The 22,364-nt window shown below is 31.8% G+C and overlaps 2 protein-coding genes across 2 annotated transcripts in view; one reads left to right on the top strand and one right to left on the bottom strand.

Moving 5' to 3' along the window:
• The window catches only part of LOC119613959 (stress-activated protein kinase JNK), a 335,264-nt gene that overhangs the window by 21,598 nt on the left and 291,302 nt on the right, over positions 1 to 22,364 (top strand). The window lies entirely within an intron of this gene.
• On the bottom strand, positions 6,004 to 6,561 carry LOC119613923. The gene has a single exon (XM_037969998.1). It carries the CDS (start codon positions 6,559 to 6,561, stop codon positions 6,004 to 6,006), a length of 558 nt encoding a protein of 185 aa, XP_037825926.1.

Here is a 22,364-nt window from a genome sequence, read left to right as displayed (position 1 = left end):
GTGCTACCACCTGACTAGTCCGGACGCCAGTCGCATTCGATTCACCACAGCCCGGTGTCGCCGCTGTGGGAATAGGGTCTCCGGATATTATAAAGCCCCGGACCGGATACGAGGGACATTCTTTCTTCTCTGACATTCTTTGGGGGGGGGGGGGGGGGGGTGTGGGGGTTGTTTGTTGCATTTTTGGCCTACTGCCAGGACTATAAACTGCCGTCCCACTGGGAGCAAACAGACCATCAAGCCGTCCAATCTGGAACAGACGCTTGATGGATTTCAGGACTTGCACACTTAAGTGCGTGAATCAAATGATTCAAAACGGACTTTCTGTTGATTGCCCTGTCTCAGTGACAGGAGAAGCAAATCAACAGATCGTTACTAACAGACCGCCCAATGTGGGAAACAGACATCTGTTAGGTGGGAGGGGTAGTTCTTAGTTTCGTGCTCGTCTCATGACCCGTCTGACAAGGGTGACCCCTAGGAGGCAGCCAGCTCAAGCAAAGCTGTCTCCGTCAGCATGGCCCATGAGATTCATCGCACTTAAGCCTTCACATCGCGACAAGATGACTACCCTTCGTGAAGGGTAAATTATATATATATTTTTAAGGTAATTTAACAAAATTCATTGTAAAATTTATTAAAATAAGTAACAAAGAATATAAATATAACTTTTGCAAATCTTTTAATTTTCATTTTATTTAATCTATATAAACAACCATATTGATTAGATAAATAACTATAATAATTTTAAGTTTCAGTTATTAATTAATTTTGGAAAATAATATTTTTTTTATAAAATAATAAGTAAAAACTATTAGTAAATGTCTCAGTTTCAATTATAAATTCATTTTTGTTTAATTGGGTAATTGTATTATTCATTAAATAAAAGATAATACATACATCTTAATTCAAATGTGTACATTAATTATAACTATTTTCCTATAAAAAATTATATTATTATGTTGACAACTAAATAATAATATAGTATTAATAATTAATATACAATGAAATATGTTATAGGGAAACAATACAAAAACATTTTTTTTTGGCATTTGTTTCGGCGTCAAATCCGACAGGGTTCAAACCAAATAAACAAAAAAAAAAAAAAAAAAAAAAGACAAAGATTTATATTTTAAATTCAAAAATAGAGAATAAATCTCAACTTTACTAACTTACCTTAATAAATCAAAAAAAGAGCTCTTTGCAGAAATGCAAATGTCGGCTTCCAAAAAACGAATGATAAAAAAACTTAAACTAATTTTCTATTGGTGGCAAACAATATTTAAATTCCGTTAGCGGTTTACTCGTTAGTTTTATCATAGTTTTCCATCAAAGATGTAAACTAAAGGTAGTGTATTACAATGTAATACACTTAAAGAAAAATATCCGCTCATTAAATAGTTCATACTTAAACATTGCCGGCCCCTTGCAACACTTAAGGTGTTGTAATTAAAAAATTATTAGGACATTAAGGGCCTAAGTAGACTGTACTAAATAAAAAAAAAAATAATAATAAAAAACAATAAATACATTCTTTTTTTTTTTTCAAATTTAATTGAGTTATTAAGGACTCTAGTTTTATTTAAGGTGGGTCATTAAGGACCCTAGGTGAGCCATTAAGGACTCGGGTTGAGTCATAAAGGACTCGGGTTGAGTCATAAAGGACTCGGGTTGAATCATAAAGACTCAACGATTAAATCGGCGACAATCCCGATATAATCCATCCGAAAATGGTATATTGGGCAAGTGAAAGCCCAGGGCTTTGCAAAATCCTGCCTTTCATCATCATCGGAGCTACTTCTGGCCCCAGAACCAACGCTACCTTACCGGAAAGATAAAATGTTGGATCGGCTAATTGGAGCCCTTTAAAAGGTTCCAAAACTAATTCCGACACGGAGATCGGTGGAGTTTTTATTTGATCCATTTTGTGGACTCTAGCCATTATAACAAGGCGTTGAGTACTTTCGAACCGCGACTCGATCTCCAACCTGCCATATTCGTGACTTCCAATCTTCACAACAGGAATCTTCAGTTTAGAGACCAATTCCGCACAAATGTAGCTATTTTGGCAACACAGGTCCAAAACTGATCTCACCAAAATTTTCCTGTGTGGCAAACAGAAGTGTATCTGCAGTGTCGGGGAAAGAGCTACGGCTTGTCGCATTTGTACATTAACAAACGAAGTGGCCTGATGTTCTCTAGGCTTCGTAGGCTTGGCCTTGGGATGCAGAAGGAAATGGTGGGTTTCTTTGCAATACTTGCAGGTACCTCCACTTTTGCAGTTTTTACTAATGTGGCCACTAGACAAACATCGATAACAAATTTTATATAACGCCACTTTACGGAATCTATTTTCCAAATTCAATTTCTCAAATTTCCGACAGAATCTCAAGGTGTGAATCTTATTCCTGCATATCGGACATTTCTGGCGTGTTTGATGAATGACCGGATTCGAGCCCGAAGCTTCCACTTCTTTATTTGTTGTTATAGTGGGCGGTGGAACTACCCAGCAAAAAATAATTGATGTCATACTGTACAAACTACATCTTAATCACATCTTAAAATGCGATTACATATTTTTCACTTTTATAAACCAAATATTTCCTTACAAATAAAACCCCAGTTAAAAGTGAGAAAGGAGATGTGGAAAAGACATTACAAATAACATATTTGAAGTACATCAAGATTTGGTGAAAGAGTAGTGAAATTTACATAAGCGTGTCATTAAGAGAATGTGTTTTATTTTTGACATCCAAATATCGGATTTTTACTGCTTCTAAAAATAAGATTAGATGTAGTTCAAAGTTGCCAAAAATGAACAACATCCCTCCAATGACACGCAAATGTAAAATTCATAGGTTTTACATCCGAATTTGAAGCACTTCGGGTTACTAGTTGTGATGAAAATTCTACATCTTTTTCCACACTTTTTTTGCTGGGTATGGATGGCACTTCAGCAATCTCAATGGTTGCTACTTCATCCACGACTGGCGGTACTGTTACCGTTGAAATATTGGACTCCGAAGGTTTAGGAGCGCTCAAATTTTGCACTGCTTCCTTTAGTGCATCAACATTTAGAAACGATGAGTTGGCAACATCCTTTGGATATTCATTAAGAAGTTCATCTTCCAACAAATCGTTGAGTTGTCTAACAGAGTCCATTATAGGAAAAAGAAAAGTTAGTAGGAAGAAATTGACATGAAATGGTAGGTATTAATTTGGTAAAACAACAAGTTTGGTTATTGGTCTATTAAGAGTTCCATTCGACGTCCGAATGTCGACGACGCGAACGTGACCATCAGTTCCATTGTAAACTTTCACTACTCTATCTATCTTCCATGCAGTAGCAGGTAATTGCTCATTTCTCAAAACCACTAAATCATTTATGCTTACATCTCTTTGAGGATGTTGCCATTTGTATCTTTTGTGCAAAGTGACTAAATATTTCTCTTTCCATCTTTTGCAAAATTGATGAATAAGTGCTTTCAATTTCCGATATCGATTTACAATACTAATCGAACTTTCATAAGAAGTTCTGGCGGTGCCAGTATTGCAGAACCTATTAAAAAATGGCCAGGTGTGAGCGCAATAGGTTCGCTTGGATTGTCCGGCATGGGACACAAGACAAGCTTCGATCCTAGCCAAAATTGTCGATAGTTCTTCGAAGGTGAATTTACAATCCTTAACTTCCTTCCTAAAATGGAGTTTGAAACTCTTGACACCAGCTTCCCATAGGCCTCCCATATGAGGTGCGCCGGCTGGAATAAACTTCCATGTTAAATTCTCATAACCAATCGAAGAACACATTCTAACTTGACATTCCTTCAGAAAAGTCTTAAAATTTTTTAAAAATCTCATCCGATGCCCCTACAAAGTTTGTTCCGTTATCCGAAAATATTGTTTGAGGACAACCTCTTCGTGAAATGAACCGATCAAAAGCGTCTAAAAAAGCATCAGTGGTTAGCTCCGAAGTTGCTTCCAAATGTATAGCTTTGGTCGAAAAACAAACGAAAACACATACATAACCCTTTGTTATTCGACACGATCTACCCGTAAAGGTTTTTACATCGAACGGACCCGCAAAATCAACCCCAGTGGTTGTAAATGGTCTATCGATATTTGTACGCTCCTGAGGGAGCGCCGCCATAATTTGACTGCATGAACGTTTTCGATCAATCGTACAGCGTTTGCAATGATGAACTACTGTACGTATCAAAGTTCGCAATCGAGGGACGCAATATTCACAACGGTATATTCTTAGCATTAACTCGTTTCCGCCATGAATCGTCAGCCGATGAACTAATTCTGCGTTAAGTTTCGCTAACCGACACCCGTAAGGTGGAATAATGGGGTATTGCTCCCGATAAGATAATGAAGGTGATTTGACTAATCTACCATTTAATCGCATCACTTTCTTTTCATCGAGGAATGGATTTAATGGAATCAATGAATTCTTTGATGGTAAGGGTTTCTTTTCCAAGAGACAACCATATTCTTCGGCATAAAAAGCCTTCTGAGCAACAATAACTAAACGAAGTTTCACCATTTTGAGCTCACTACATGAAATTTGTCTTGTTCTTCGTAATTAAATTGCCCTTTTTGTGCAGGGTGACACGAGTTGAAAAATCTCATTATGTAGGCTATAACGCGTAAAGCTCTATTAAGCGATGAGAACCTTTCCAAGACGTCTTGATATTGGGTAAAGAAAGTAACATTCATTTTCACCTTTCAAACTTCCAGATCAGTATTCATATCATTCAAGCTACGTGATTCCCATCTGGATTTATCCTGACTTAACCACGATGGACCATGCCACCACAATTCGCTTCGAGACAAAGTAGGAGGATCTACTCCTCTACTACCTAAGTCGGCAGGATTATCTTCCGAACGAACGTGAAACCAGTTATGATTACCAGTGGTTTCCTGGATTCGACAAACTCTATTGGCAACAAACGTGGTCCACGTACAAGGGGGTTTTCCTAACCATGCCAATACTATTGTTGAGTCTGTCCAACAATATAGGCGTTTAATGGGAATATGAATGTCACTAACAATATTCTTAAACAATTCCGTCGCTAAAACAGCTCCACACAATTCAAGGCGAGGTAATGAAATAGATTTCAATGGGGCTACCTTAGTCTTGGAGGATAATAAATTAGTACTAATTTCGCCACATGGTGACTCTATACGAATATATATTACTCCAGCGTAAGCCCTTTCGGAGGAATCAGAGAATATATGAATTTCTGCAGCCGAATCTCTCTAATAATTAACCCATCTTGGAATCTTGATAAGATTAACTTGGTCAAAGAACTTTACAAATTTCAACCACTCTTCCCTAGTCGAGGTTGGTAGAACGTCATCCCATCCAATTCCGTCAAGCCAGATGCGTTGCATAATTATCTTGGCTATGATAACGACTGGACTTAACCAACCTACTGGATAAAAAACTTGGCAATGGTCGATAATACCTCTCTTTTCGTATAAGAAGATTTCGCTGCTAAAGGACATACCCTAAAATAAAAAGAGTCTACCTGCGCATTCCAATATATGCCTAACGTTTTCGAACTACTAGACTCCATACATGTTAGAAGCTTGGCGTCAACTAAATGATCAGTTGGCAAATCTTTCAAGATTGACTTATCATTCGAAGTCCATTTTCTTAATTCGAACCCAGCAGACGACAAAGCCGTGATCAATTGGTCTCTAGCTAACAACGCACTAGAAACGTCATGAGCTCCAGTCAATACATCATCGACATATATTCCTTCCCTTAAAATCTTCGAAGCCAATGGGAAGTTCTGCTCACAATCATCTGCCAATTGTAGCAAAGTTCTAATTGCTAAATATGGGGCGCAATTTATACCAAAGGTAACTGTCTGCAGTTCGTAATCTATTATATCTTCTTCAGCAGAACTCCTATAAAGAATTCGCTGGAATGGTGTATGAGATGATTGTACTCGAATTTGTCTATACATTTTCGAAATATCGCAATTAAATACAAATTTAAATAATCGCCATCTCAATGGCTGTCCTATTTGAAGCATTAAACACAACCCTAAGCTTAGTAGTTTTACTCTCAGGTTTCAATACTGGAAGATGAGGTAAATAGCACGAGTGTTTAACGGCCAGATCTCCAGCTTTTATTGTCCTCATATGATCCAGTTCCAGATACTCCTTCAGCACCTCATCGTACATTCTCCTCACATCTGGTTTACGCATAAGAGACGTTTCAATTTTGACAAACTGCTTCAGAACACCTGTTTTCGAAATTCCTAAATTAATTTCCTGAGGAAATTCGGGTTTAAAGGGTAGTGAAACTATATATCTTCCTTTCGAATTCCGTTTAGTGGTATTCCTATATATTTCCTCACATCTCCTATCGGAAGGCGACAAGTTCTTTCGCTTGGGTGGCTCTTCTAGCTCCCAGAACTTCAAAAGATTTTCATTTAAGTTTTCTTCCTCCGCATAGCTGATAAAAGTGGTAAAAACGCTGATAGAATTTTTAGGCGAAATATCGATGGGTCCTGTCAGGACCCAACCAAATACTGTCCTCTGAGCCATTAAACTCCCAACTATGTTCGACCGAACCTCACCCAACACTATACGTGGGTATAAATCAGCGCCTAATAACAAATCTACTGCTCTACTTTTATAAAAATTTCTATCCGCTAATCTTATGTTGGGTAATTCACCTTTTATATCCGAAGGACAACTAAAGGACGGTAAAGTACCTGATATAGAAGGTAAAACAAAAGCCGAAGTTTCCAAAACAAAACCTCTGTCCAATGGGGAACCTATTCGAAAAACACAACATTTCTTCGAAGTAGTAGAAGCTTCTTTATGAACTCCGGAAATCGTTACATTCGTAGAATATGACGGAAGTCGCAATTGATTACGCAAATGTTCCGAAATTTAAGAAGCTTCCGATGCTGGGTCAATTAAGGCCCTCGCTGGATACGTCGTATCATTATAAAGAATCGAAACCATAGCCATTCCCAACGAATTCTGTGAAATATGGAAGACTTGACGATTCAAATTAGCCAAGGTTGCGGCCGAAGTAGCTGGCTCTTGCGCATTTGAGTCAGCTGAAGACGATTGAGAGTTACCAACAGGCTTCTCTCGGTGAAGCAATGTATGGTGTCTTTTCTTACATATGGAACAACTATGTTCGCTCTTACAGTCTTTAACCTCATGGGTAGGCGCGAAACAATTTACACCGCAATGGTGTTTCTTCACTGTATTATACCTTTCAGAAACTGACATTTTCTTAAACTGACGGCAAAAACGTAGTAAATGACCCGGTTTGTGACATAGAATACAAGCACTCAAAGAACTTGTATTAGAAACGTGAGCCTTTACTTTCCATTCTGTCGGTTTTTTGTCAGTACCGGAACTCGTAAGGTCGCGAATGCAGTCCAGAGTTTGAATTCGCTCAGTCAAAAACATATCCAAATCTTTCCATAAAGATAGGGCAGTTTTATCCTTAACGGTCTGTTACCAAAGAGTCACTGTCTCAGAAGGCAGTCTAATCGGGTCCCAATTCTCGGTGGGAATTTCATAAAGAGACATTGCCGTTAGAAAATTACTTCCGCGTTGTAAAGTCTTCAAAGATGAACTAGTTTCCGTTACAATCGTTTCCAAACTGAACAGTTCCTTCAATTGATTGTTCACTAACATGCGCTGATTCTCATGCATGTCCCTTAAGTTCTTCCACGCGATATCAAAACCTTGATTAGTCAACGGACATTTCGATACAATCTCTCTCGCCTCCTTATCAGTCCTCTTTACCAAATAACATAAACGTTCTATATTACTAAGTCGTTTGTTATTGATATATAACGCGGTAAAGAGGTCCCTAAACGTAGGCCAGGAAAGATAATCCCCACTAAACATGTCAGTGTCACAAGGTGGGAGAGGTAAATTATGACAAATATTGTCGAAATTCAAATCATTACCGCCTTAGGTTTTGATTTAGCCTCAAGTTCGACAATCTTAAAATCGATTAATTCCGAACAACGCGCATACACGTCCATGGTAACGTGATATTTACTTTCGACTGCTTGTATATCATCAGGCTCAGTGTCATCAGATGATTGAAGATCATCCATACACTTATCAAAAGCTTTTTCACTTTTTCCCACAACATTTTCAATTCACTTTGTAGGACTTTAAAATAATATACGTGTCGATTTTCCCCGCGAAGTTCATTAAAATTAACCTCAAATTTGACGACCACCGCATCGCGAGTGAAATGTTCTAGTGAAATCAAAGGCATTATCAAAAATACCAATCAAACTTTAAAATGGGAATTATAAATTTCAAAGATAGAAAAAGCACTATTCTATTAGTAATTTTCCAAAAATACTGTATTAAGTCAATTTGACCGACCGTAGGGTGACTTTTGTTTCAATTGCAAAAGATGAAGAAGAAGCACTAAATCACAAAGACAAAATTCCGATAAACAAACAAATTACCGAAATAAATTTGCGAGAAATAAAAAAAAATTGCAAAAAAAATTAAAATGAAAACAAATCAATAATAAATAAAAAAATGGAATAATTAATAAAATTTAAATTTTAAAAGTACTCTTCACTTATGTTGTGACACAGTATAATATTTATACTAACAGTTGCCGTCACTTTTATTTTAAAAAACACCACTACACTTTTATTAACTAATTCACAATTTTCTTTTATATTATTTCTCTTTTCCAATATTTAATTTTTATTATATTTATTTATTTAATTTATTCTTCTTTTATTAGCACGCAAATTTATTAAATTTTATTTTCTTTAATTATGGCTGTCCGTCCATAAAAACAAACACAGCCTTGATAAAAAGGTATTGATCATGAAATGTCAAAAGGGTACTGTATAAACACTGTTTGACTAAGGGTTGTATTTTATAACTGTGGCAAAATTAATTCACAATAAGAATTGATTCACAGTAATAAAATTCCCTTGCAAATGTCAAACAATCAAAATAACAAAAACAAATTGTTATTTTCTTTTACATACTTATTAAAACACACATACGTTTATACACTCTTATGTATGTTTAATTGTTTTTCTTTTTTCCAAAAAACACTACCACTTTTAAAATCAATTTACTAACCTTGTTTTCCAAAGTTTATTTCCACAATGTTGTTAAAGGGCTGATATATTCCTTGTCAAGGAGACTTCCTTTAATTTGGCAATATAAATCTTTGTAATTTTTATCCGGTCCGAAGGAACAATGTTTCGGCGTCAAATCCGACAGGGTTCAAACCAAATAAACAAACAAAAAAAAAAAAAAATAAAAAAGACAAAGATTTATATTTTAAATTCAAAAATAGAGAATAAATCTCAACTTTATTAATTTACCTTAGTAAATCAAAAAAAAAGAGCTTTTTGCAAAAATGCAAATGTCGGCTTCCAAAAAAACGAATGATAAAAAAACTTAAACTAATTTTCTATTGGTGGCAAACAATATTTAAATTCCGTTAGCGGTTTACTCGTTAGTTTTATCATAGTTTTCCATCAAAGATGTAAACTAAAGGTAGTGTATTACAATGTAATACACTTAAAGAAAAATGTCCGCTCATTAAATAGTTCATACTTAAACAGTATTATTAATAGGTTTTTATTTAAAAAAATATTTTTAATATTAATTAAATTTGCTATAAAAGTACTATAAAGAACCATAAAAGTTAGCTTTTTTTTTATTTTATTTATTTTATTTATTTTATTGGTAACAACATTTACAGTAAATTAGTAATTAATAATAAGATTTCGTTTTATAACTAACAAAAATTAGCAAATCAGACTATTATCGAAAAATATACTATTGGGAAAAAATGTATAGGAATATTTAGTGCACACATTGAGTAAAAATATATGTTCAACTTTCATAAAAAAAAGAAAGAAAAACAACAAGGATTTTATGATTATATAAAATGAGTAAAATAAACAAATGTAAATTTCAAGTATGTATATGAATAATATGAATGTATAATCCTCATTTCATAGTATAAATAGTATAATAATTATAAAATAAATATCATTATATAAACTAAGTTATATTTATTATTAATTATTATTAACTTCAGGAACATCAATAAATTAGCACACTGTTGACTATCCAAAAAAATATATTTACCATTAGGCATTAAAATCCCAAAGCCAAGATTTTAATATCCACATTTAATAAATAAATTTTTTTTATTTTCTTCTGAGACAAAAGTTTGCGACAGATATACATAATTCAGTTTAGCAGACGCTTGGGACAAATTGTCGTTCAGATAAATTCGCGATTCAGTGGTTCCACCTATAATTTTATTTAGCAATAATGGTTCCGATTTATGGTAATTTTTCATGATGGCGTCACGCAATTGAACTGAATTGAATTTTACTATAAAGTATTTTCAATGTTTTATGTAACAGCAATGATTAAAATCTGAGAGACTGACATCTACTCCTACAGATTTGGCTATTTTAATTGCGTTTTCGCTAATATCTTCGATAGAGCAAGTTAAGCCACTTATCAAAATATCGGATCGATTTAGGCGCCTGTCCAGCATATTATTCTTGTATTGAAGTAGATTATATTTATCCTCATACACTTTATCCGCATTTTTGATACAAGCATAACAATTGGCAACATCAGATTTAATGTTAGCAATTTCAGTATTAATTTCCTTGCGAAAATTATTAACTATCTGAACCACTTTATTTTCAAGATTTAAAAAACCATTATCCATTCGTTGCTCAATATTTACTTTTGTATCCTCAATTTTGTTTTCAATAGATATTTTAATCTCTTCCATTCGTTTGATAATATCATTGTTTATATTTCCATCAGCTTCAGTGTTTTTTTACATTCCTTACACAAGTATTTATAAATATTTTTACGAACGGCGCTTAAAAATTGTTCAATGACACCAGCACAATTATTGTGAAAATAAAGACTACAACCAACACTAGGCTGAGTTTTTGTAACATTCATGTGGCAGATAGGTCACTGGACAATATTCTTTGGTGGCATTGTTATTTTTTTATTTTCATTCTATTAGTGTATTTAAATATTTATTTATTCACTTATAATGGAAAATATTAGTGTATTTTTATTTTTTTTTTTATTTTTAAAGCTTGTAATAAATTAGTTTTCATACAATCAATATTCATTCCACTAAATTATCTTGTTAATCAAGTTGACAATACTAAATATTAGTTTGTTTTACATATACATACAGTGAATCAATTAAGTAATTTGCCTATGTAAAATTTTATACATTTTAAGAAAAAACTTTATCTGAACAATTATTTTTAGCAAAATAAAGCAATTTGTTTGTTGTATTTTTGAAAGAATATCTTATATTTTAATTTTCTACCATAAAAAGTAAAATCGTGATATTAATTAACGAGATTTTTGATAAAATGTGAACGTATTGTTAATTTTTTAGGTCAATAAAGTATTTTGTTTTTTTAAGTTTTTTGTTTTCTGTACTTTTAGGTTTTTTGTACTTATTTAAATCAAGCCTCTAGGGGACTACATGATCTTAATATTCGCGGCAGAAGAGAAATTTTCTTCCACTAAACTCTTATACTACTACATCCCTATTATTTAGACAATGCAAGAATGATCTGTCCTTGTCTTTGTTTGGATCCCTGTGGAAATGAACAGGCAGATGAGTTTGCTAGAACGGGATCAGCTCTTGATATCTCTAACGTAGTTTCAGTAGCAACTCCGTTAGGTATTCAGAATTCTGAAGATAGATACAGTGGGGTCTCCCTGAACAAAACGTTGCATTAACTAAGCTACAATGTTTTGGTATCAATTATGGGTATCGATGGATAGAGGAAGTCCTCTAGCTACGAAGTAAAAATAGAAAAACTTGCACTTAATGCAATTTTTTGCACAATTTTCAAAACAAAATTTTTAAAAATTTTATTTACGAAATATTTGCATTATATTTATATATATCCTGATTACTTTTATTTAATGCATCTTCTGGAAGATTTTTTGATTTTTTTAAAGAAAGTTCTTTTTACAGTTATATAGGGTTAGGGTTGGGGAATTATACGAAAAGCTGTTTTATTTCCTATATTTTATCACTAAAAATCGCTAACATGATAATAAGTGGTTTATATACCGGTGTACTAGGCTTTTAAAACCTTTCAAGTGATACAAAACTCTCATGAGAGTTACTCTACACATCAAGTACAAACAGATTCCGTCTAATATTCTTGCAAAACTTATTTACAAGAATGTAAGACCAATAAAGCATTAATCAATAGAAAGTCCAGTCATTATTTTACTAGTTTATACTAAGGGGATTCATGAAACACTTTTGCACAAATGGCTATTTAGAAGAAAAAAAATAGTTTAAAATCATCTGTTTAAATATGCGATCAAATGTATCAGTGTTGTTGAATTAAAATCCCACACAATTTGTGACAAATTCAATGTAAAATTGAAAATGCACAGATTGCATAGTTTGCTTGGTTTTATTGAGAATATTTCAGAGTATATTTGGGATATGGTCGCTTAGAGGCCATCAGTGTCCAAATTGTACTTTTTCACTTTTAAAAATTGCAAAAAACATAAATATCTATAAAAAATAGCATTTTAAAAAGTCGTTAATAATTAAATCTTTGTATATAAAGATGATTTAAAATAACATCTTTTCATACATAACAATAGTATATTTGGTATCGAAAAAGAAAATTTTTAGAAATTTTATATTAAATGGTAGATTCGTACAAAAAAGTTATGGTATTAAATAATAAAAAAAATCGGAAAAAATATACATAAAAACATAAACTTAGCTGCATCATCTAAAGGCCTATACAATAAAAATGCGAAAACTAATGATATCGTTATATAGAAACAAGTCTTAGCTTTCCAGGCATATTCATTTTTTATCAAAAAACTCATTTCTAAATATTTACTTTATGCCAAGTTTACTTAAGGGAGACCCCAATGTGCATTGTGGCCTCCTTTCAATGAGAAACGCACAAGACACATTAGGTCTGTTCGCGTACTTTCCAGTAAAAAATATCCAATAACTTTATGATGAGAGAATAATTTTTAATTTACTCTCAATTGCAAAAATATCCAAAAAAATACGCGAACGCAAATTTGTAAAAAAATTTAAGTTTTTGTTTATAAACAAAGATTAGTAATGCCCTTTTGCCTTTTGCTGAAATCTCAATTGCTAACAAAACACCAAAAAAAAACAAGCAATTGAAACTATGATTTTTCTTATAAATAAATGGATATTTAAAGTTGTTTGGATTGCATATAATCAATTTACCAAGAATCCGACCATATCCGACGAGCTAGGTTGTGATAGATGCAAGCGTACCCAGGTGATTTGATGAGTGCAGAACAAGAGCTACGTCCGCGCGTAACAATAATTATTAAACATAGTTTTGACGTTTAGGACATAAAAAATAAATATTGTCAAAAAACAATAAATAAAATTGTAGCTAGCAGTAGCAAAACAAAATTTAATTGCTACTAGGAAAAACTCAACGCAAATAAAAATAACATCAATACTCGCCATATTAGTTTTACAGCTATTGCAGAAGAATATATATATATATATATATATATATATATATATATATATATATATATATATATATATATATATATATATATATATATATATATATATATATATATATATATATATATATATATATTTATCAATAATGTACTTACAAATATTTTAAAGATGGAGTAAAATGTAGAAAATACACCCAATATGCATTTATCTTAACAAATATTATTTAGAAATGCATTTTTATGAAACGAGTTGTAATTCAGGTCTGAGTTGGGAAACAAATCTCGCGTCATCGTTTTTATTTCTTAAGACAGAATTACTTCTCACCCCCGCACTAATTTAATGCACTACTTCGTGTAACTGTTTCTAAGTTATGCGTTGTTTTCATTAAACGCGTGCTTTCGTTTTACCTCAAAGTGTGGTTATGTTTTTAACTGGTGGAGACCATGAAATACTCACGGTGTAACCTGGTGGAGACCATTTAAACTCATATACTGGTGGAGACTATTAAAACTCTAAAACTTATTTCTGGTGGAGACCAGTAATACTTTGGATGAAATTAAGTTCGGTGCTCCAACTTCCTATATGAAGGTATAGGTCGTTTGGTGGGGTTTCTCCAAACGTGTGATAACCTGGCAATATGAGTGCTTAATGCACCGCCAACCTAATTAAAACCCAAAAAAAAAAAAAATTTATGAAAATGTACATTAGTTGTAATCGAATTTAAATATTTGCATCCCAATTCTGATCGGTAATGTATTTTAAACAGTTTTATATTCTGTTAAATGCATAAAATATCAATAAAATTTAAACATTTTCCAATAGAAAACATTTTAAAAAATCGACAAAAATAGAAGTACTGCACGTCACAACAAAATATTTTCCCAGCAAAAAGTTACATGACAAAGATGTTGTTTAATCAGAGGTGCAAGTGATGACGAAGTGGTTCGATTTAGGTGAATCATGCATGATTTTAACATTAGCGTGTCATTGGAGATCATGTGTTTATGCGAAAATTTAGAATAATTGGACCAATGCAAATTCGATGATTCGAAAACGATGTTTCATTGGTTCAAGCTATTTGTTATACCCTCCACCACCATCAGTGGTGATAGAGCGTATATATAACTTTGTCATTCCGTGTGTAACACCAAGAAATATTCATCTGAGACCCAACAAAGTATATATAAATTCTTGGACCTTATGAAATTCTGAGTCGATTTAGCTTTGTCCGTCCGTCTGTCTGTCTGTATAAAACATTCTCACGTTAACACGAAGCAACAAAAATTAACGAAATTCATCTAAAATATTTATTATTGTCCTAGGCAGTTTGGTATTGAAAATAAGCAAAATCGGTTCACACCGGGAAAAGTTATGAATCAAAATTTGAAACAACCTCGAAAAAAATAAGCATTTTTTACACATACTGATGTAATTTTCTCGAAAACTATGCAAGAGTTTGACTCCTGCTGAAAATTGCCAGAATCGGTCAACAATTTCATATACCTCCCATACAAAAGTACATATTCCCGCAAAATGGGTTTTTTGTTAATAACTTCCGTCACAATGTCGAAATTTTTACAAAATTTTACAAATTAAAATCTTATGTGAATAGAATTCATTCAGAGAATTTTCTGGATCGGTCCAAAATTGGACATAGCAGCCATACAAGGTCCCCTCCCGAAAATAACTTAAACGCAAATAATTCATTATTAAATTAAGATATCCATATAAAATTTGGTACAAGTATTGCTCTCACATACAGAAATATTACCTCTAGCTACGAAGTAAAAATAGAAAAACTTGCACTTAATGCAATTTTTTGCACAATTTTCAAAACAAAATTTTTAAAAATTTTATTTACGAAATATTTGCATTATATTTATATATATCCTGATTACTTTTATTTAATGCATCTTCTGGAAGATTTTTTGATTTTTTTAAAGAAAGTTCTTTTTACAGTTATATAGGGTTAGGGTTGGGGAATTATACGAAAAGCTGTTTTATTTCCTATATTTTATCACTAAAAATCGCTAACATGATAATAAGTGGTTTATATACCGGTGTACTAGGCTTTTAAAACCTTTCAAGTGATACAAAACTCTCATGAGAGTTACTCTACACATCAAGTACAAACAGATTCCGTCTAATATTCTTGCAAAACTTATTTACAAGAATGTAAGACCAATAAAGCATTAATCAATAGAAAGTCCAGTCATTATTTTACTAGTTTATACTAAGGGGATTCATGAAACACTTTTGCACAAATGGCTATTTAGAAGAAAAAAAATAGTTTAAAATCATCTGTTTAAATATGCGATCAAATGTATCAGTGTTGTTGAATTAAAATCCCACACAATTTGTGACAAATTCAATGTAAAATTGAAAATGCACAGATTGCATAGTTTGCTAGGCTTTGCTTGGTTTTATTGAGAATATTTCAGAGTATATTTGGGATATGGTCGCTTAGAGGCCATCAGTGTCCAAATTGTACTTTTTCACTTTTAAAAATTGCAAAAAACATAAATATCTATAAAAAATAGCATTTTAAAAAGTCGTTAATAATTAAATCTTTGTATATAAAGATGATTTAAAATAACATCTTTTCATACATAACAATAGTATATTTGGTATCGAAAAAGAAAATTTTTAGAAATTTTATATTAAATGGTAGATTCGTACAAAAAAGTTATGGTATTAAATAATAAAAAAAATCGGAAAAAATATACATAAAAACATAAACTTAGCTGCATCATCTAAAGGCCTATACAATAAAAATGCGAAAACTAATGATATCGTTATATAGAAACAAGTCTTAGCTTTCCAGGCATATTCATTTTTTATCAAAAAACTCATTTCTAAATATTTACTTTATGCCAAGTTTACTTAAGGGAGACCCCAATGTGCATTGTGGCCTCCTTTCAATGAGAAACGCACAAGACACATTAGGTCTGTTCGCGTACTTTCCAGTAAAAAATATCCAATAACTTTATGATGAGAGAATAATTTTTAATTTACTCTCAATTGCAAAAATATCCAAAAAAATACGCGAACGCAAATTTGTAAAAAAATTTAAGTTTTTGTTTATAAACAAAGATTAGTAATGCCCTTTTGCCTTTTGCTGAAATCTCAATTGCTAACAAAACACCAAAAAAAAACAAGCAATTGAAACTATGATTTTTCTTATAAATAAATGGATATTTAAAGTTGTTTGGATTGCATATAATCAATTTACCAAGAATCCGACCATATCCGACGAGCTAGGTTGTGATAGATGCAAGCGTACCCAGGTGATTTGATGAGTGCAGAACAAGAGCTACGTCCGCGCGTAACAATAATTATTAAACATAGTTTTGACGTTTAGGACATAAAAAATAAATATTGTCAAAAAACAATAAATAAAATTGTAGCTAGCAGTAGCAAAACAAAATTTAATTGCTACTAGGAAAAACTCAACGCAAATAAAAATAACATCAATACTCGCCATATTAGTTTTACAGCTATTGCAGAAGAATATATATATATATATATATATATATATATATATATATATATATATATATATATATATATATATATATATATATATATATATATATATATATATATATATATATATATATATATATATATATATATATATATATATATATATATATATATATATATATATATATTTATCAATAATGTACTTACAAATATTTTAAAGATGGAGTAAAATGTAGAAAATACACCCAATATGCATTTATCTTAACAAATATTATTTAGAAATGCATTTTTATGAAACGAGTTGTAATTCAGGTCTGAGTTGGGAAACAAATCTCGCGTCATCGTTTTTATTTCTTAAGACAGAATTACTTCTCACCCCCGCACTAATTTAATGCACTACTTCGTGTAACTGTTTCTAAGTTATGCGTTGTTTTCATTAAACGCGTGCTTTCGTTTTACCTCAAAGTGTGGTTATGTTTTTAACTGGTGGAGACCATGAAATACTCACGGTGTAACCTGGTGGAGACCATTTAAACTCATATACTGGTGGAGACTATTAAAACTCTAAAACTTATTTCTGGTGGAGACCAGTAATACTTTGGATGAAATTAAGTTCGGTGCTCCAACTTCCTATATGAAGGTATAGGTCGTTTGGTGGGGTTTCTCCAAACGTGTGATAACCTGGCAATATGAGTGCTTAATGCACCGCCAACCTAATTAAAACCCAAAAAAAAAAAAAATTTATGAAAATGTACATTAGTTGTAATCGAATTTAAATATTTGCATCCCAATTCTGATCGGTAATGTATTTTAAACAGTTTTATATTCTGTTAAATGCATAAAATATCAATAAAATTTAAACATTTTCCAATAGAAAACATTTTAAAAAATCGACAAAAATAGAAGTACTGCACGTCACAACAAAATATTTTCCCAGCAAAAAGTTACATGACAAAGATGTTGTTTAATCAGAGGTGCAAGTGATGACGAAGTGGTTCGATTTAGGTGAATCATGCATGATTTTAACATTAGCGTGTCATTGGAGATCATGTGTTTATGCGAAAATTTAGAATAATTGGACCAATGCAAATTCGATGATTCGAAAACGATGTTTCATTGGTTCAAGCTATTTGTTATACCCTCCACCACCATCAGTGGTGATAGAGCGTATATATAACTTTGTCATTCCGTGTGTAACACCAAGAAATATTCATCTGAGACCCAACAAAGTATATATAAATTCTTGGACCTTATGAAATTCTGAGTCGATTTAGCTTTGTCCGTCCGTCTGTCTGTCTGTATAAAACATTCTCACGTTAACACGAAGCAACAAAAATTAACGAAATTCATCTAAAATATTTATTATTGTCCTAGGCAGTTTGGTATTGAAAATAAGCAAAATCGGTTCACACCGGGAAAAGTTATGAATCAAAATTTGAAACAACCTCGAAAAAAATAAGCATTTTTTACACATACTGATGTAATTTTCTCGAAAACTATGCAAGAGTTTGACTCCTGCTGAAAATTGCCAGAATCGGTCAACAATTTCATATACCTCCCATACAAAAGTACATATTCCCGCAAAATGGGTTTTTTGTTAATAACTTCCGTCACAATGTCGAAATTTTTACAAAATTTTACAAATTAAAATCTTATGTGAATAGAATTCATTCAGAGAATTTTCTGGATCGGTCCAAAATTGGACATAGCAGCCATACAAGGTCCCCTCCCGAAAATAACTTAAACGCAAATAATTCATTATTAAATTAAGATATCCATATAAAATTTGGTACAAGTATTGCTCTCACATACAGAAATATTACTGTGAAATTTTTGTTCCATCGGTCCATAATTGGTCATAGCTCCCATACAAGGTCCCCTCCCGAAAATCACTTAAACGCGCATAACTCATTACTAAATTAAGATATCCATATAAAATTTGGTATAAGTATTGCTCATACGCAAAAAAATTTTACTGTGAAAGTTTTTTCTGATCGGTCCATAATTGGTCATAGCTCCCATACAAGGTCCCCTCCCGAAAATCACTTAAACGCGCATAACTCACTACTAAATTAAGATATCCATATAAAATTTGGTACTAGTACTACTCATATGCACAGAAATATTACTGTGAAATTTTTCTCCGAGCGGTTCATAATTGGTCATGCTCCCATACAAGGTCCCCTCCCGAAAATCACTTAAACGCACATAAATCATTACAAAATTAAGATATCCACATAAAATTTGGTATAAGTATTGCTCATACGCAAAAAAATTTTACTGTGAAAGTTTTTTCTGATCGGTCCATAATTGGTCATAGCTCCCATACAAGGTCCTCTCCCGAAAATCACTTAAACGCGCATAACTCACTACTAAATTAAGATATCCATATAAAATTTGGTACTAGTACTACTCATATGCACGAAAATATTACTGTGAAATTTTTTTTCCGATCGGTCCATAATTGATCATAGCTCCCATACAAGGTCCCTTTCAGAAAAACACTTAAAGGCACATAACTCATTATCAAATAGTGATACCCATAAAAAATTTGCCATAAATACTATTTTTGTACACAGAAATGTTATTTGAAAATTTTTTCATGATCGGTCCAACTTTGGTCATAGCTTCCATACAAGGTTCCATCCCGAAAATCACTTAAACGCACATAACTCTTTACAAAATATTGATATCCATACAGTTAGCAAAAATATTGCTCTTATATACATAAATTAAACTATAAAATTGTTTTACGATCGGTCCATATTTGGTCATAGCTCTCATACTAGGTCCCCTCCAGAAAATCACTTAAATGCACAATATTCATTACCAAATAATTTTGAAATTTTGTCTTTATATACATAAGTGGTCATAGCTCTCATACAAGGTCCTTTTACGAAAATCTCTTAAACGCACATTACTCATTACCAAATAAAGCTATTGATAAAAAATTTGGCCCAAATATTTATTTTGTATACAAAAATTCTATTTCAAGATTTTTTCACGATCGGTTCATAACATGGGTGCGGTCGGTCCCATACAAGGTTCCCTTCAGAAAATCACTTAAACACACATTACTTATTACTAAATTACGATATAGATACAAAATTTGACTGAAATATAGCTTTTATGAACAGAAATTTTGCTTAAAGAATTTTTTACGATCGGTCTATAATTGGTCATATCTCCCATATTATGTCCTGCCCCTAACAGCGCTTTAACCGTATTTAACTAGTTGCATTATCAATTTGTGTAGAACAAAATTATATATATTTATTTTGAAAATCCTTAAATCTTTTACACACATGCATACATGCAAATTACTAAATATCGCTAAGCGCTATAAAAATATAAAGAAAATGGCGTTTATAATGTTCAATAAATCATGGAATTGTAATAGATTTAAGCTGTTTAAATCTTTGTATTTTTTCTATTCAAGACATGAGAAAACTTATTTCTACAAATATTTTATTAGCTGGTGGAGGGTATTTAAGATTCGGCTCAGCCGAATATAGCACTCTAACTTGTTTTGTATGTATTTTTGGAAGATATTTTAAATATTTTTAAGGAAAATATTATAATAAATATGGGAATATGTATAAAATATTATTAATAATCAAAAATATTTCTAATAACCAGGGAAACCAAAATATGCAAATGCATGTTTTTTGTGGTGCGTCGTATGGACTCGTTGATAAGATATTTACACGTTTCAGACCAATTTAAGAATTTTGGCATCGATTTGTTAGAGCATATTTTTGCATATTTTACATAATTTTGCATGATTTGACTTTTGTAGCATATTTAAGGCATATTTTCGAGTTTTTAGAGCATATTTTAATCTTTTAGTGCATATTTTAATGTTTTTCACTATTTTTTCATTTTTGTACATTTTTAATTTTTTTTAAAACTTTATTAAAAAAAAAAAATAAAAAATCTAATTTTTTATTTTTTTAATTATTAGAACTTGAAAACAGCAAAAAGTACATTAGTGTCATGAAAACCAATGTTATAGTTTTTTATTCAATAAAGCAAAATTTTAAATCGAACATAAAACCGATTACTTCGGATTTCATGAGACCAATCCATTTTTATCGTTTAAAAAACTAGTAATGATAATAATTGGATTTTATGACAACACCGAAAATGTCAGTTTAGAAGCTATGAATACAATTGGAAGAAAAGAAAAACTTCGTCGTTTGAAATATGTTTTTTGGGGACCAAATGGTTTCATGTTATTTATTGGTTATCTGAACGTAAAATGAAATTCTATTAAACTAGACATTAAGTATTTATTATTTCATTACAATTTCAGTCTTTTTGAGCTTTTCAATGTTAAAAAAAAATAGAAAATTTTATTTGTAGGGCATATTTTTTTTAAATTTTAAGAGCATATTTTGAGTCTTTTACGGCATATTTAAAGCGCTTAAAACACTTTTTTTAGAGCATATTTTCGGTTTCCCTGCTAATAACACATAAATTTCCTTTGATTAAATTAACAATCTGAATTAGTTTTTGAAGTTTTAAAGAAATTTTTTAACTGCGGAATAGGTTGAATTTAGGAAGGCGTTTAGAATGAGTTGTATTAGCACTGTTATTAAAGAAGTCATGAAACATGCATTCACTTTGCACTACTGCAACATTTTTTTGCTGGGTTTATATATTGCATAAAAAGCTTCAAATAACCGACTTATGTACTTTTAAAACTTTTTCAACAGGAAGAACAATTTCAAAAATGCATTTCTTTAAAAAATGCACTTAAACTTTTTAATATCAAAATTATATTAGAATAAAAGAGCTCATCCATACCCAGAAAAAAAAGTGTGGAAAAAGATGTACAATTTTCATCACAACTAGTAACCCGAAGTGCTTTAAATTCAGGTGAAAAACCTATGAATTTTACATTAGCGTTTCATTGGAGGGATGTTGTTCATTTTTGACAACTTTGAACTACATCTAATCTTATCTTTAGAAGCTGTAAAAATCCGATATTTGTATGTAAAAAATAAACCACATTCTTTCAATGAAACGCTTATGTAAATTAAATCTCTTTCCTCATTATACCCTACACCACTTTATTGGGGAGGGTATATTGGGTTTGTGCTGATGTTTGTAACGCACAATAATATTGGTCCTATATCCACCTTAAAGTATACCATGTAAATCTTGTAATCAAACTACAGGTCGCAATTTTGAAGATAATTCAATGAAATTTGGTACATGATCTTCTATTGTCCCTGGGACGAAGCCTATTGAAAATGGTTACGACCGGTCCATTATTTCACCTAGCCCCCATACAACTGAACCCCTGAATAGGGTTTGTAAA

This window comes from Lucilia sericata, unplaced genomic scaffold (genome assembly GCF_015586225.1).
Source record: "Lucilia sericata isolate MDLA Ls3-8-SP2 unplaced genomic scaffold, ASM1558622v1 Contig000041F_arrow, whole genome shotgun sequence".
Classification (NCBI taxonomy): Eukaryota; Metazoa; Arthropoda; class Insecta; order Diptera; family Calliphoridae; genus Lucilia; species Lucilia sericata.
This window is presented reverse-complemented; position numbering and strand designations above follow the sequence as displayed.

Coding starts and splice junctions, on each gene's coding strand:
- LOC119613923 (XM_037969998.1), bottom strand. CDS start 6,561: ATGGCTCAGAGGACAGTATTTGGTTGGGTCCTGACAGGACCCATCGAT.